This window comes from Lathamus discolor, chromosome 1 (assembly GCF_037157495.1).
Source record: "Lathamus discolor isolate bLatDis1 chromosome 1, bLatDis1.hap1, whole genome shotgun sequence".
Taxonomy (NCBI): Eukaryota; Metazoa; Chordata; class Aves; order Psittaciformes; family Psittacidae; genus Lathamus; species Lathamus discolor.
Window position 1 is genome coordinate 155,505,062 of NC_088884.1, and position 15,181 is coordinate 155,520,242.

General features: G+C 39.0%; 1 protein-coding gene across 1 annotated transcript in view; it reads right to left on the minus strand.

Moving 5' to 3' along the window:
• Positions 1 to 381: 381 nt before the first annotated feature.
• The window catches only part of HGFAC (HGF activator), a 43,930-nt gene continuing 29,130 nt past the window's right edge, over positions 382 to 15,181 (minus strand). Inside the window, exons 8-14 of the mRNA XM_065660191.1 lie at positions 13,897 to 14,071; positions 11,539 to 11,624; positions 10,379 to 10,619; positions 7,632 to 7,771; positions 5,353 to 5,493; positions 4,207 to 4,355; positions 382 to 1,785 (exon numbers count right to left, since the gene is read on the minus strand). Of these exons, the coding sequence (XP_065516263.1) occupies positions 1,615 to 1,785; positions 4,207 to 4,355; positions 5,353 to 5,493; positions 7,632 to 7,771; positions 10,379 to 10,619; positions 11,539 to 11,624; positions 13,897 to 14,071 (1,103 nt within the window). The 3' untranslated portion in view covers positions 382 to 1,614. The remainder of the gene's footprint in view (positions 1,786 to 4,206; positions 4,356 to 5,352; positions 5,494 to 7,631; positions 7,772 to 10,378; positions 10,620 to 11,538; positions 11,625 to 13,896; positions 14,072 to 15,181) is intronic.

Consider the following 15,181-nt stretch of genomic DNA (forward strand, 5'->3'; position numbering starts at 1 on the left):
TGCAAATGGCCAGGATGAAAAGCCAGACAACAAGTCTTCAGCTTGTTTTGGAGTCAAGACCCCAGAGGTGGATCTCATTTTCTCAAGCTAGTGTTTAATGCTTCAGAAAAATGAACTGAAGACTTTGGTCTGAGCATTCGTGGTATTCACAGCTGAAATTCACATCCAAGCACTTACAGCTGCCTGCTGGAAACTTGTGCAATGCTTGCATAAAACTGGGAGCACCACCAGATGAAATAGATCCTTTATGCAGAGCTTTTCCGATGCCTTCCAGCACAGAAAAGTGTCATTTTTCTACTAGATTGCAACCTGTTGAACAACCTACAGAGGGATTCAAAGATCTAATTGTAACTTTATCCATAACAGACTAAGTCCAAGAAACAGAGGGTAAAACCTTTTATTAAACAGTTTACATCGTTTATCTAGATAACTTTGTTATACATTTGCATTTAAACAAATTCAGGCTTTGGTTATTTTTCCTTACGAAGTTTCTTTTAACTGTAGAAATCATTTGTCACAACTAAGGAACCCATGAAGATGCTGCCAGTACTACAAAATAAAACGTATCTCTGAGTAACTAGGCACCAAAATTATCTATCTTAAAACACAGCTTTGCTTGAAACAACAGGAGAATTCAAAATGTTCATTTTCAGAAGAAATACGTTTCACATCGACACTTCCCATTGTACACATCTGACCTGGCTAAACGTTCCCTGTACTACTACTACTAATAATAAAATATAAAAGTTGTAATTTTCCATTCTTTATACAATGAGATTATCTTTTTTTATTGAATCACTTTCTGCCTTTTTTTGTTAACGAAGCCGAATCCACAGCCTCTCAGTAGCTATATATTGTAATAGTTTCTTTGATTGTTCCCATAACAATTCCATAGACCATGACAGCAAAGCCTGAGGTTTATGAGGTCACCAAATCCTCAAGGAAAGTGATGAACTGCTCCCACAGCCATCCAGTTCAAAAATCTTTTAAGAAAAACCTCCTTTCTGAATTATCTAACCAGTTGAACAGCTTGTTAATACAAAAACTAAGACATCTTCAAAACACTGTCAAATTGAAGAAACATTTAGGCATTTATCATGAAGTTGAAGTGTTTCCACTGCTGTCCTCAGGGCGAGGAGCAGCTCACAGTCTGCAGAAGGTCCTGACGGTATTGACCTGAAATCAGGTGCTCTGACTCCCAACATTATCCAGCAAGCTTTGTGTTCTCAGAAAGCATTGCATTAACCTTGCTGGAAGGTTGCACACCAGATTCAGCAGAGCTCTGAAGCGTGGCCCTGGTTTTGTGCTTGTAGAACATAAAAATATGCCTACATTTTCGGTTGAATCAAAACCTAAACCCCCTGTTTTTTCCCCAGAACTGGTTTGTTGCAGCTAGCTGAGGAGCGCCTTCACCTTGATCTACTGGTGTCTCTCAACCTGAAATTCAAGAGATCGCTTCTGAGGGGAGGGAATTTCATTTCTAGCACTGGTTTGGAATTGCTAAGAATTACCATGACAGTTACCATAATGTAACTTATAGTACAATATTTATGCCACTTTAATGAAACCAAAAGACCCCCAAACCCTTCTTCAAAGGTTAACATATTCAAGTGTTCAACTAGCTTTTCGAGGGGCTATTTTCTCATTAATCCACTTTACATAGTTCGTCACTCGTGTGTATACTCCAGGCTTGTTGACTCTGCCACAGCCATCTCCCCAGCTGATAATCCCATAGAGGTAAGAGATTTCACTTTCCTCACAGGCCAGGGGTCCACCAGAATCTCCCTGTGTTAAAAGTGAACAAAAATTTATCTAAATTGATAAAAAGCAGTAGGAAAAATATCAGTTTGGGAAAGTTCTAAATTAAGAATGTTTGAATGTGAGATGTTAACTAAAAAGAAGATGTGGAAGTAGTGGTCTACTGAAGTTTCATTATAAAAAGGTGGGGTTTTTTAGACATACCTCTAATATAATGGTGGGGGGGTTAATTCCACATAGAAAGAAAGTGTCAAAATATCAGATTTTGTTTAAAAACCTGAAACGCTTTTAGATTCAGACACCTGCTGAATAGTATGATTGATTTAGGTCACTTTCAATGGGAGTAATGAAGTCTTTGAGGCTTAAGGTATGTTGTAATATGGGCCCTGCATATTAAGCAAGGCAGGGAATATTTGGCAAGTTTCTCAGTGCAGTTTATTGCAACTCTCAGAGATCATGGAAGTTTTCATGATTTCATCATTCGATGAAAGGTGTCACATACATACACACTTCTCTATGTGACTGTGAGATGTTATAATTTTATGTGGCATATGTGGTTTCTTGCATCTGTTGAATTTGATGCTACCGAGCAATTTACCTAGTCGTTAAAACCATAAGCCCAAAATAAGACCAAACCAATGTCTGATGACACATTGCTCTGAGATTGACTTCTACAGGAATGAAAATCTTGGAAATGAAAAATGTGACTTAGTAAACAGTACTGGTGAAAGGAACCAGCACTCTACTTGTCTGAGACTAAGGAGACATACATTTTTTCCTATTTAAAAAGAAAACACCTTGGGAGCAAAGTAGGTAAGGAAATTATGTTGCCTTTATACTAGGACATTTCTATGGTAAATGAGGGACAATAAAATGAAATCTTGCATCTGAGATCAATTTACTTCTCAGAACTTGCTTATTTCTGCACAGATCATCCTATTGATGGCTATTTTGGTATCTGGTGCACTGATTAAACAAAAATGTTACCAATAAAATCTTTAAAAATAATCAAGCAGAACACATTATCTGCTTGCTGTTGCTTTCTTGAAGTATTTTAATACACAACAGATGGTTTATAATTTAATTTACCAAGCATACATTAAGAAAACTCAGAGGTCAGCAACATTTGCTGTGACATTAAAGGTCTATGTTATTTGTCCTTAGACCACACTAAAAGTCTGCCAAAAGGCTTGTCATCAAAAAAAATGAATTACTGATTCACTTATAATGATTTCATGTCATGAGCACTGCTCTTCTGCAACATCAGTGACTCTTCGTCACTGTTTCTCAGACTTCGCAACTCTCTCCAGACTACTTGTGTTGTGCAGCTCCTCTCTCCTTCCCTCTTCTTTCTTTTTTCTGCCTCTCATTCCTGATTAACTCTGTTTTTCCAGGGCAGGGAGTGAGAATCAGGTACAGTGCTGGACCTTGTATTTGTACTTCCTGGATAAGGCAAGGAAAGCTGGCCGAGGAAGGTAGCCTCTAGTTCTCTGGTGAGTATGAACGCTTGCAGCCAATAACTAGAATCATTTCCCAGCTCAGGTTTGGAAGCCTTGAGCCACTGCTGTGCTATTTTGCTCTTGACACCTTTCTTTGGACACTTTTATGACCTCTATAGGGGCTCCTGCACACAGCATACATTGTATTCTTTGTTTTACATAATCTCACTGCCATCTATCAGCTATGTGCTGCCTGTTCCCACATTTATTTTAATAGAAAATAGCCTTCCAAATGAACTCTAGGTAAAACCTGAAGGATTATGTAAGGACTAACCCGATCCTTCATTTAAAAATAGTTTCATCTATCACCACAACAATTCTGCACTCTTATTCAGAGCCAAGGTGTGACATAATTCAAAAAGACATGCAAAGCACTAGGAGCATGAGGTCATTCCATGAAAGACTGAAGTCATAAAACACCATTTCCAACTGACTGATACTCTATACCATTAAATCCCACTCACTATACTAGCCTCAGCTGCTTCCTCCTCCAAACCCCACCACTGCTCTCCACCTCCTACCCAGGTATCCTTATTTCTATTCAGGTAAGAGGCAGAAGCAGCTTAGGGACTTGGCTCCACAGAGGTTCATGCCGGTTGGCCTGCCAGAACTTCCCTGCCAGCTAGCCAGCAAACCATTGCCATCCCACTGCAGGCTCAGCCAGGGGATAAAGCAACTCACCCTCCAGTGTGTAGCCATGCCCTTTTATGAAGGTAGGAGGAATATAACACCCTGGAGGTCTTGCCCTTCTGTAGAACTTAATTGACACTCAACAGATTACAAATCAAAGACGGAAGCAAGGTGGTGCAGTCACATAAGTTGTCTTTTCTTTAGGAACCTTTCTTTTCTTTGAGAGCACTTTGGTGTTAAAAGTGAGCACTGCATCACTGCGACATTTCTGGCAATAATATACATTTCTATTATCTGCAGAGAAAACTCACAGCATTACCTGACAAGCATCGGATTTGCTATCAAAGTAGCCAGCACAGAACATATTTTCAGTTATTTCTGTTCCATAAATTTCAGGACTTCTGCACTTTTCCTCAGGAATGATTGGAATCAGTGTTTCTTGCAGGATATCTGAATAACCAGATACATCTTGAAAAAAATAACCCAGAGAGGAAAAGAAAGACACTGTTTATTGAATGTGAAGAGCATGACATGGAAACATACTGCACAATAGAACATATAAACACACTTAGCACATCCCAGTTATATTGTGTATATTATTTTTCGAATGATCAGATCACTTTCTGCTCCTTCAGTCAGACTCCATGCTCTTTAAAATAAGAGTATTCCATGTCAAGTTATTAATCCACTTCATGTTCTCTCATATTCTAGAGACTCATGAACAGTCTCCCAGAACTCGTCTTCTCTTCTTTCCAGATGTGATACTAAATCATCAATTTATTAAAAGTTCCATTACCTCTTTTTGCCTTTACAGTACACATTTAGATTAAGACAACATTTGCTCATACTAAATCTCTAACCAAAATTAGGCAGCCAACTCCCCCATCTTTCTCATCTGTCTACATCAGTTTCTGCCATCTGGACATCAAAGCAACACAGCCAAGCAGGAGGTTCATAATCCTGAAATTCCTCATCTGGATGGATAGGATGTATTTTCCCACCTTTCTCAAGCTGAATGTAAGCACTGAATGTAAGCTGAATGTAAGCACTATAGTCTAAAGTCTATCTGTCCCTCTCCTGTAGATGTTTCCAAAGTTCACTACTGGTGAAGGTAAAGATCTCCTCCATTATAGACCTAGTATAGGTCTTTGGACCTATAACTAAGCCACTTGCTGCCCTCCCAGTCCATGGAGATCTAGCTAGCTCATAGGTCATCTCATCCTAAAATAAGCACAAACATTTGGTCAAAGGAACCACACTTCAAATTCCAAGAACTACAAAGGAAGTTCAGGATGACTATTTCAAATGCAAGTGTTGTAAACATCTAAAGGTGTGTATGAAGATTCCCACCAGAAGTCTCTTGGAAAATATTTCACAAAACTATCAGTTATATAACACATACTTCAGCATTATTTTTTAGTAATCATAATTTTTTTACATAGACACCAACTCTCATTTTACTCACTCTCATGCCTGTGTCCCCATCCAGAAATATGACATTTGAACTGATCAGGGAAAACAGTGCTACTTTCCGGCAAGCAGATGGGCTGAACAAACTGGGACTTGACGGCACAACGTTGGCCATTCTTCTTAAGCTTAATCAAAGCTGCAGAACAGAAAATATAGGAGGAATAAAGTGATTGTTCCCTTTCTTTAATGGGATTGGCAGCAATGGGTCTCAGATACAACTTTAATTATCCCCTAAGCCTCTCTTAATTAAGATATTTCAATCAAAGACAGACAGGCTCATCTCAACAGCACCTCATTTCATCACAAATTGAAGGCTGAAAGATTCAGCTACTCCCCTTGTGGGAATATTTATTTTATGCTGTGCTCACTGAGCAGATTTTGCTTCACTGCCTTTGTAGAGCAGATAGAAAATACATATGTCTCCTCCCACCTTAAAGTTAAATAACAGTGACATATCCACAACTTTCAGCTGAAATAAGTGGGATGTGCAAGTGCTCGCTGCTTCTAAAAATTTGGCCACCTGCCTAATTCCGATTTGATTTGAAAAATAATTACTGCAGGAGCTGGTCTATTTAATGCTCTGTTATCAAGAAGTTCAGCAAAATCCAACATCTTGAAAATTAAGGAATAGAAAAATCAGGATATTTCAAAACCAAGCTTCTGAAAGCTACAAAGAGTTACACAACCTACACAACTTTTACTATCACTCCATGGGGCTGAAAACTGTAAATGCAGAGCTGTGCAGCATCATGAGCCTGCTACTGAAAGATGTCAAAAATAAGAGAAATATTGGTTCCCCTGCAGCAAGTCCCCTGTGCTTGGCTGTAGAGCAACAGAGCAGTCATTGTATTTGGTGTAACAAGAGCAGCATGTTGGGTTTAGACACACTAGGCAAAGAGGACAGAGCTATGAGATGGATATGCCTATTAGTCTTATCTCTCTACTGACTACAATTTTTGGCCATTGTGGAACACATAAAGAGCATCTCACGAGCTGAGAAGCCCACACAAACCATGCTCAAATACTCAGCAGCTTTCTCTTCCTCACCTACCTCCTCTTCCCCACCAACTCTGCCTGCTCCCTAATCCCCTGAAATTCCCAGCAAACACTCATTTGGTAGTTGTTTCCTTTAGAAAAGCATTTTCAGCAGGAAATAACTCTTCTGCTGTATCAGTAGAAACCATTGACAGGGCAGAACATGCCCCCACATCTTCCTCTCACACTCCCCCACTTTCTACCTGCTTGTTTGTTTTTGCAATTGGGCTCATCTTAGGCACTCTATGTTCAGCTGACCCAAGATTTGGATACTGCACATTCATGAGACATGCCAAATTTCAGTGTAATTTAAAAAGTTAGGGGATCTCAAAGTGCCAACAATGGTTTATACCAGGATACCTCAGAGCAGAGTAACACCCCGCATCCAGTTCATCTCATGGTACATTGTGACAGAGCTCCCACCAACACAGAATCTGAATGCTTTTTGCTACAGAGTAAAAAAGATTCACCACCCAGGAGCAAAAAAAGCTAGTACATGCTTCACCTAAAACATCCCCAATGCCATAGTCTCATAGGCAAAGTGCTCACGCAGCTTGACACCCTGGGGCGATGTACCACCTTCCACAAGAGCAGATCAGAAAATAAGAAGCAAGTTGCTGATCTATTGTCATTCTGACTAATGTTATAAGGTCAATCAGAAGGGCATTTAACTTTTGACTGATAAGACAGCTGGTTTTTAAATCTCTCTCAGTGTAAAAAATGACTCTTAGTAACACAGATTTTCAGAGCAGATGGGGTTATTATATTCATCTAGTCAGAGCCTCTATACAATACAGACAATAGAATTTTACCAAGTAATTCCTGCATCAAGCCCACAGTTTCTGGTTCAGCTGAAAAAATGCCTAATCGCACAAAGACTTGAAGTGATGATGAATCTGCCATGCATCTAGGTAAATTGCTCCAAAAGCTAATCATCATAATTAGTTAAAAATTGCAATTTATTTCTCATCTGAATTTGTCTTGCTTTCAGATGCTGTTATAACTCTGGTAGAACTAAGAATCCCCTGCCCTTGAAAGCTTCTCCTAATAGCTATGATTTGTCCTTGCCCATAGCTGGGGGTGGGGATTGGAACTAAATGATCTTTAAGGTCCCTTCCAACCCAAACTACTCAACGATTCGATGATTTTTCCACTATGAAGGCAGTTTTTTGACAAAGCAACTAAACTCAAAACAAGTTGAGTAAATAGAAAAGAAAATTATGGTACAAAAATACTCACCAATATCATGTTCAGTGGGGTTGAACACAGAATACTGAGGATGCAAGATGTATTTCTCTATTTCAAATGTTTGTGTTACATCGGTTGTTTTATTAAATATATGCTGACCCAGAACTACTGTAATAGTGGATTTTAGTGGACTGTAATAGAAAAGAGAACAAGCAGTTCTGTGATTAGCAGGACAAATGAAAACTATATTCCAATGGCTGCATATCCCTTGAACTGTTATAACCTCAGCCCCCCATCACATCCATTATTTGCCCTGTCATAATGCCTTGACCTGTTTCCCAAGCTTCCTACCTGCTGGGGCTAGGAAAAAGATGACTAATGTTACAGTGAGTCCGAGGCTCTGTGGGTCCAGATTAACCTAACTAAAGGCTGTTTCTCCATGACAGAAGGAAAAGGCCATCACAGGTTCTGTCAACTGCTGTCTGGCTAGCAAACACCTTTGAGGGCTATAAAGACTTCTTGTTCTAGAAACCTAACTGAGACAACTTTGGACAGATATCGCCAATATGTACAAAAATTACTGGGGAAGGAATGGGGACCAGAAGATGAGTCAGGGTGGATACCTCATTTCTCCGGGAAACCAAGCCCTTAAAAATATCACGGGCATGTGTCAAGATTTTAAAAGCGCTCTCAAACTGACAACTCAGGAACATCTGGGCAGCTTCCACCTAAGAGCTATCACCACTTCTGCTCTGAGATTAGATTGATCTGTGTTAAATCTCCCGTCTAGAATAAGAATCATCTTGGTGGATGGAGGTTCCAACAGTACAGTGATCTGAGGAGGAAAACCACGCTTCGAGGTGAATACAGTTTTTGCAATTCACACCATCTTTTTTAGCCATTGATTGTTTACCTTAAAAAGGTCACAGTCCTTTCATATCCAGTGTCATAGGACAGAAAACTAGTAAGAACCAGTACAACAGTTGGGAAGAAAGGGACATTTGGGAATAATCAGCGTGAAAACAGAAACAAGAAAAGCAGTAAATTCTTTAGCTTTGAAAGCAACAGAATAAAAGTTTCACTCTTGTTTTAGAACTAATTTAATTTGTGTGTGCATAGGTCTGAAATGAATTTAGTTAGCAAGTGTCTTGAACACTGGAGCACTCATATGTTTTGCTCTCCAGTGCAGGAGCAGAAAATACCTGCTGTCACACGTCATACACAAATGCAGAGTGGTTAACATCACTGCAGCTGCCCTCGTATTCCTGTGCATCAGCAGTGTCCATCAGATACGGAAGTACAAAAGAACTGTGGACTTTCCTCCAGTGCTGGGCACGAAGCAATGATCAACAATAATGTATTTAGAGGAAAGAGATTATGTCTAATTGCAGCCTATTGAGATGCCAGCTACCCTGCAACAGTCACTATGCTTATAATTCTTTAAAAAAGGAAAATACAAAGTTTATTCTTTTACAACTGGAAAACAAGAGGACAACAAAACTTTCTTCAATCTATATAAAAGGCCAGGATTTTCTCGGTATTCTTGCAGCGGCAAACCAACCCCCTCAGAAATCAGATTTTGGGGCCTGTAAAACAGAGTAGAAGTGCTTTCTGGAACAGTATTTAGAAGAGATTTTAAATGCACTGAATGGTTCTACTATGACTTACAGATGGCCCATTCAGGGGGAAAAAAAAAATTAAACAGGAGGGGGTACAGAAAAAGAAACAAAACAAAACAAAAAGAGGTTATCTGCACAGGTATCTATTGTCGCCTAGCGGAAACCAGTTGAAACTGTGGCTAACAGAGGTACTAAACGTAAGAGAGAGTGCAAATTACAATGCAGCAATTATGGAAAATCTGTATGTACCAAACCACCAGCTGGAAGTGGGTGGAAATGTCCTGAATAGCTGCCAAAGTTAGTAGCTATTTCACAACATTTGAAAAACAAATGCGTTGTGGCTCGAGATCCAAATGCTTCAGTACAGCATTCACAATGGTATTATTAGCTCTACAAGCTATCAGTGTATGCATTCTGGCACAAGGTTTTCTGTTTCTCTTGGCTTCTTTACTATGCAAAGGAACAACGGGTATGAAATGATGTAATGTTTTTTCCCATCTATGTGATTATACGGAAATCAGGAAAACTGTTCAGCAATTGTATAAAGTGCAATATTCAGAATAAAGTAAGCGCATCCTGTGGTCAATACTCTCTCCAGTGTCTCACATGAGACCAAAGAGAAAATAAATTAAAAAACCCCACAAAACACCTCTCAAGGAAATCAGCCTCAAAGATTTAACAGTTCAGTTCTTCCCTTTGGCTTTTTGTAGAGCTCAGCCCACTCTGTTTGTGTCAGCCAACAGTAATTTGTTGTCTCTAATAAATCAGTGCTTGGCCATCACAGCCCACAGCAGTGAGCAGTCATCTCTGTTATATCTCAAAGCAGGTATAATCACCTAAAAAAGTAACTGAGAAGAGAATTAGATATATCCCCCTGCAGACTCCTGCATTTGCAAGCTCCCATTCTATGTCCTGCTCTGCATTACCTTATTCCATCAGTCAGGTCATTTAGTTACTTTGAGACTCCTTAAGGAGCAAGACATGGGCTTATAAGATGATAGGACTCCAAGCTATGTGTTAGCTCATAAATGGGAACCAAATTGCCAGAAACTCTTTTTGAAACATTGGTCTTTTATAATCTCATCTTCTTTCTTACTTGTTTCTGTTTGGGTTTGTTGTGAGTCACAAGCAGACTCTGAAGAGGAGAGGACCTACTGTCATTCTAATGGATGAGTTTACCTGTTAGCAAAGCAGTGCGCTGCTGACACAACCCAGCAAGTCTGAATAAGGCTTCCACCGCAGAAACTCTCTCCAATATATATAGCTGCTGCCCAGGGATGAGATCCAGGCAGGGACGAAGATCCCCCAACAATCCTAGGTCTCACAAAACTTCTTTTTTTGTGTCTTCTCCCACATGGTCTTCTGGTAACTGCAAAACTATCTACATTGTCTGGAACTAGTGGCTTCCTTTCCCTGCTTGCTGAGATACAAAGGGATATGGCATCGGATTATAAATCCTTGTGATTTCTAAGGACTGGAAATTTTATAAGCATCTTAAAATGGGAGGTTTGTTAAATTAGCATTAAACATTCACGTACAACTGAATCTCATTCACGTGACTTGCAAGACTGAAAGCTATGTCTATTCCAAACACTGGCTATGTGTGTACTAGAGTAAATCAAATGTTGTGAAGGTTCCCAGACACTGTTTCATTTACCAGTAGATATACAACCTTCACTACCCGAGGAGGCACAACAGAATGCATGGTACATCACATCTTCATTTGTCGATTCTGCACTGAGCTTTGCCATTGCAATAGCAAAGACTAGGATGCTTGTGTTAGTATTGTCTACTGAATACACTAGAACCAAAGAAGGAAGATAAAAAGATGTACTTTATAAACTTCTGTTTCAGATTACAACTATGTTCTGAAAGTCAGCTGCAACATTAACAACAACTAAATAATAATTTAGGGAAGAGCGGAATCCTCAGGTTTTGGAATTAAATGCTATGCCTCATTACAGCTTCAGGCTCCAGTCCTTCAATTTGCTTACAGAGGCCCATTCACTTCTCTGGGCCTGTAATTCCCTGAGTGATAACAATTTGTACCAAAGCATCAATCATTTCTGTGGTCTTGCATGTTCCAGCAGAAAGGTTGGTGATATTGGGATGATTGTTACTGAAAGCAATAGTGTGACTTTTATTTCTGGACAAAAATCACAGCTCAAAAAAAATGCAAAAGAAACCTGTCGTTGCCATTGGATTTAATGCAAGCAATAAAATATTCAACACTCCTGGAAACAGTAGAACATTCAAAATTATACAGTGGAAGCTTGTTCTAGTATCAATTAACCCTTCTTCATGCATTCATAGCATGGGTTTTAAGAGTTTTTACATACCACAAGATGGAATATCACAATACTCCCAAGACAAACTGTTGTCCTTCATGATGTAGCACCATGGCTTCTCATCATCATCTGGATTTCTAATTAATTCAGGGAGAAAGTAAATTACAAGCATTAAACACAGCATTGTTCCAAGCTTCCCAGAGGCGTTCTGCTTTTTCCTCTTGCACCATGCAGAAGACTGACAGGACTCTCAGGTTTTGAGACAGCTGACAAAGTGCTGAAGCACCTGCTAACCCCTAAATGCAGCCTTTCAGTAGAGTTCATCATGCTTACAGGCAACCCAGTCTACAGTTCTCTAGGACCTGAAGTACAGACACATGACTAAACACCTGTAAAATTTGCCTACAAGTATTTGGATGCATGAACATGTTCACATGGTTTAAATACAGCCCACACTGAAGTGCTTTAACAGATAGCAGCTCAGCTATTTTCAGGACTAAATCCCATGGGAGAGGTTCCTTTTTTAGGTGATTTTATTAAGCAAGGAAATTCCAACACAGGTAGATTCATAGAAAATCCATCACAAGAATAGCTGGCACAGACGAATTTGGGAAACTCAGGTTCGCATTCCCTGGAGAGTCTGAGGAAATTAAAATATTGTGCTCCTCAAAAACAAAAAGAAATAAAAGGAATATCAGTTTAGCCCTTTGTTACCTTAGTATTAAACAGGTTTTGGGTTAATTTCAGTATAGTTTCTCCCTGGTATAGCCTAATTGTCTTTATCAATGCCTTATAAGTAACCAGAAATTTGCCCAGTTCACTCCTCCAAGAATATAGGTAAACTTTGAAGATGCAGAAATGCTCAGTAGGGCAAGAAAAGTAGACAAGGCACTTCAGGGCTCCAGATAAACAGTAATTCTAATTTCAGCTGGATTTATCAGAAGCACTGTCTATTATTGTAAGGTTTTTCAATATATTTTTTTTAATATAACTGCTTTTCAGAAAAAGATTAAAGCCCTTTCAAATTCTCAGAACTGAAGCAGCAACACAGGTTGAGTCATCTTCCACCAACAATGTTTCTAAATTAGACTGTTTGAAGAAGAAGATATCTGCAGGATTATATAGTGCAGCAGAGATATCCCCAGAAATTATAACAAGCTGACAAAAAAAGTGAAAAGCTTTTTTCTCAGCTCTGCAGAACATGAACACATCAGCTCCTACACCATTTTGTTCTCTGCATTTCAAATCTGCAAGTGAATATTGTGCTTAAATGATGCAAATCAAAGGGATCAAGTTTTATCAAAGCATAAAATATGTGCCTGGTAAATTGCCATACGGTGCTGGGACACTATGAATCTCATACCAAAGTGCTTGGACTGGGACCAAGCCTTGGAAAAGAATCCGACCTGGGTTAAGGGAGGGTGTAGGAACTGCTTATTTTCATTTTGTGTTTGAAGGAGAAGAAGAGCTACTTTCAGCATGCATACATGCTTTTTTTCATCAAACAAACTAGGAAGTGCAGTACTGGTTTTCCTGAAATACTGGTCTAACTTCCACATGGGGGGAAAAATATATAATACATAAATAAATAAAAACCCATCCCACAACACCAAAATCTAGACATGAACCAGTAATTTAAGGAGAATCATCTAAAGTTTGCCGTTCCAGCATTTGCTCATCTCCACGGTTCTATCTAAACTGGAGGGTTTCCTTTATTTGTGGATATAAGTTGAAGACCTCAGAGACAGGGGGAAGATAAAGTTACTGAGGAGAAAGTACAAACTTACCTACCACAAGCTATTTTCATTACAGCTGAACAGAAAACTTCACCAGAAATGCAGTCTATTGATACGTGGATCAATCAAAATTGAAACACTGTCAAATTTTATTTGGCAATAGTTTTGCTTTGGAAGAAAACCAGCAAAGAATTTTGACATCCCATTTCAACATTACTGAAATATGGTGCTTTGATTTTTCGTTTTCAAATAACTTTTAACTTTTGAGAATGTTACTTGTTTCACAATATCAGAATTAGAAATAAAAGGTTAACCGTTTCAATTTGGCTACTGCATTTCTTTTCCCTTTTGCATAGTCATTTATGAACGATTTCAAAGGTTTTGCATTATGGTATCACTTGAGAAAAATAAAATAAAAATCCCAGAGGAAAAAAAAAAAAGACCTGGAATTTCCAACATTGTTTTGTATCTGAGCTTCTCTTGAAAGACCTTTGATTTAGCCTATCTAGCAGATCTTGTATTCTGTACAATTATGTCCCTTGAGTCAGGCTGTTAAGTCAGTCTAGCTTTTCCAAGGCAGGGATAACACCTGCTTTGAGATTCCTGCCCTTCTCACTCCCACAATACATCCATCTCTTGATTTACAAACAGGGCAAAGGAGAACTTTTCTCACCTGCAATAAGAGAATGGCCCCAAGCCAAGCTGTACTGCTTTCTCAACACTGTCAACATGAAGTTCCTGGTACAGCATGTCTGAATTCCAAGGCAAGCAGCTGTGTCCAGAAATGGTTGTATTTGCCGTACCTCTGTAATCCGTGCCATTGCCAACATAGCACCGATGGTTGGGTACTGGCAAAATGCAAGACACTGGTCAGGAATCAATGCAAATTGCATGTTAAATACTCATTTCACAGCAGAAGTCCCATATGAGAGCCAGTGGGCCCAATTCTTTGTAGTGCCTTTCACCTTTCACAGGAACTGAATGCAACAAATGAGCATTTTTTTTAAATGAAAAAGAATCCTGTTTAAAATTAGTAGTGAGTTAGCCTCATTTAACACATGCACAAATAGCTATTCAACAGGCAGAAAATTAAACCTAAAATTTGTACTGCGTATGGGAGATTTTAGTCAGCAATCTGCAGCACAGTCAGCAATATGGCTGGGATTCCTCCTGTCTAATTTTAGACACAACTGAGCTCATCACTGGAGACTCCTTCTTTAGTCAATTAAGAGAAACAGGCATTTCTAGCACCAAGCTGATCCAGCCTGCTTTCAGTGACATTTTTACGGTGAGATGAATGATGCCATGCAGTCTTGACTACATTGACTGAAATCTCCATTGACAATAAAGGGAGCTTAATTCAACCAGCTCAGAGACATTTGTGTTGCAAAGTAATGAAAACCATCCTGCCCTTCCAGCAAGTGCTTAAAAGGCCTGATTTTGAAAAATACTTCTTTTTATGGCCTCATACATACCCATATATATATATAGACTGTGCCCATGTATGTTATATACCTGTAACTACATATTGCACATACATCAATTTCGTAAAAACAAACTTGAATAGTAGATTGAATTTTCTTATTTAAAACACATTTCCCTTTCACCTGCACATGGGTTATTTCTTCAAATAGGTCTGACACATACATATTCTATGACCTGTATACCCAGCTGCCAAGATCCATCAATGGCACATACCAGCATTATGGGTGAAAAACATATGTGGATGCATTTGTATACCAATAGCTACACTAAGCAGAAAGTCTACACCTCAAAACACAGCTCAAAGTATCCCAAAGGAAACACAAAACCATCTAATGTACAAAGAGGATTAATTGTGACTTGAGCCTCAGAGGGCTTCTTATCCCAGCCATGTCAGTGTGAGTTATCCTTGACATCTGCAAGACTGGTGGAATCTTCTAAACTTATAAACATGCTTAAATATATAACATCATGAT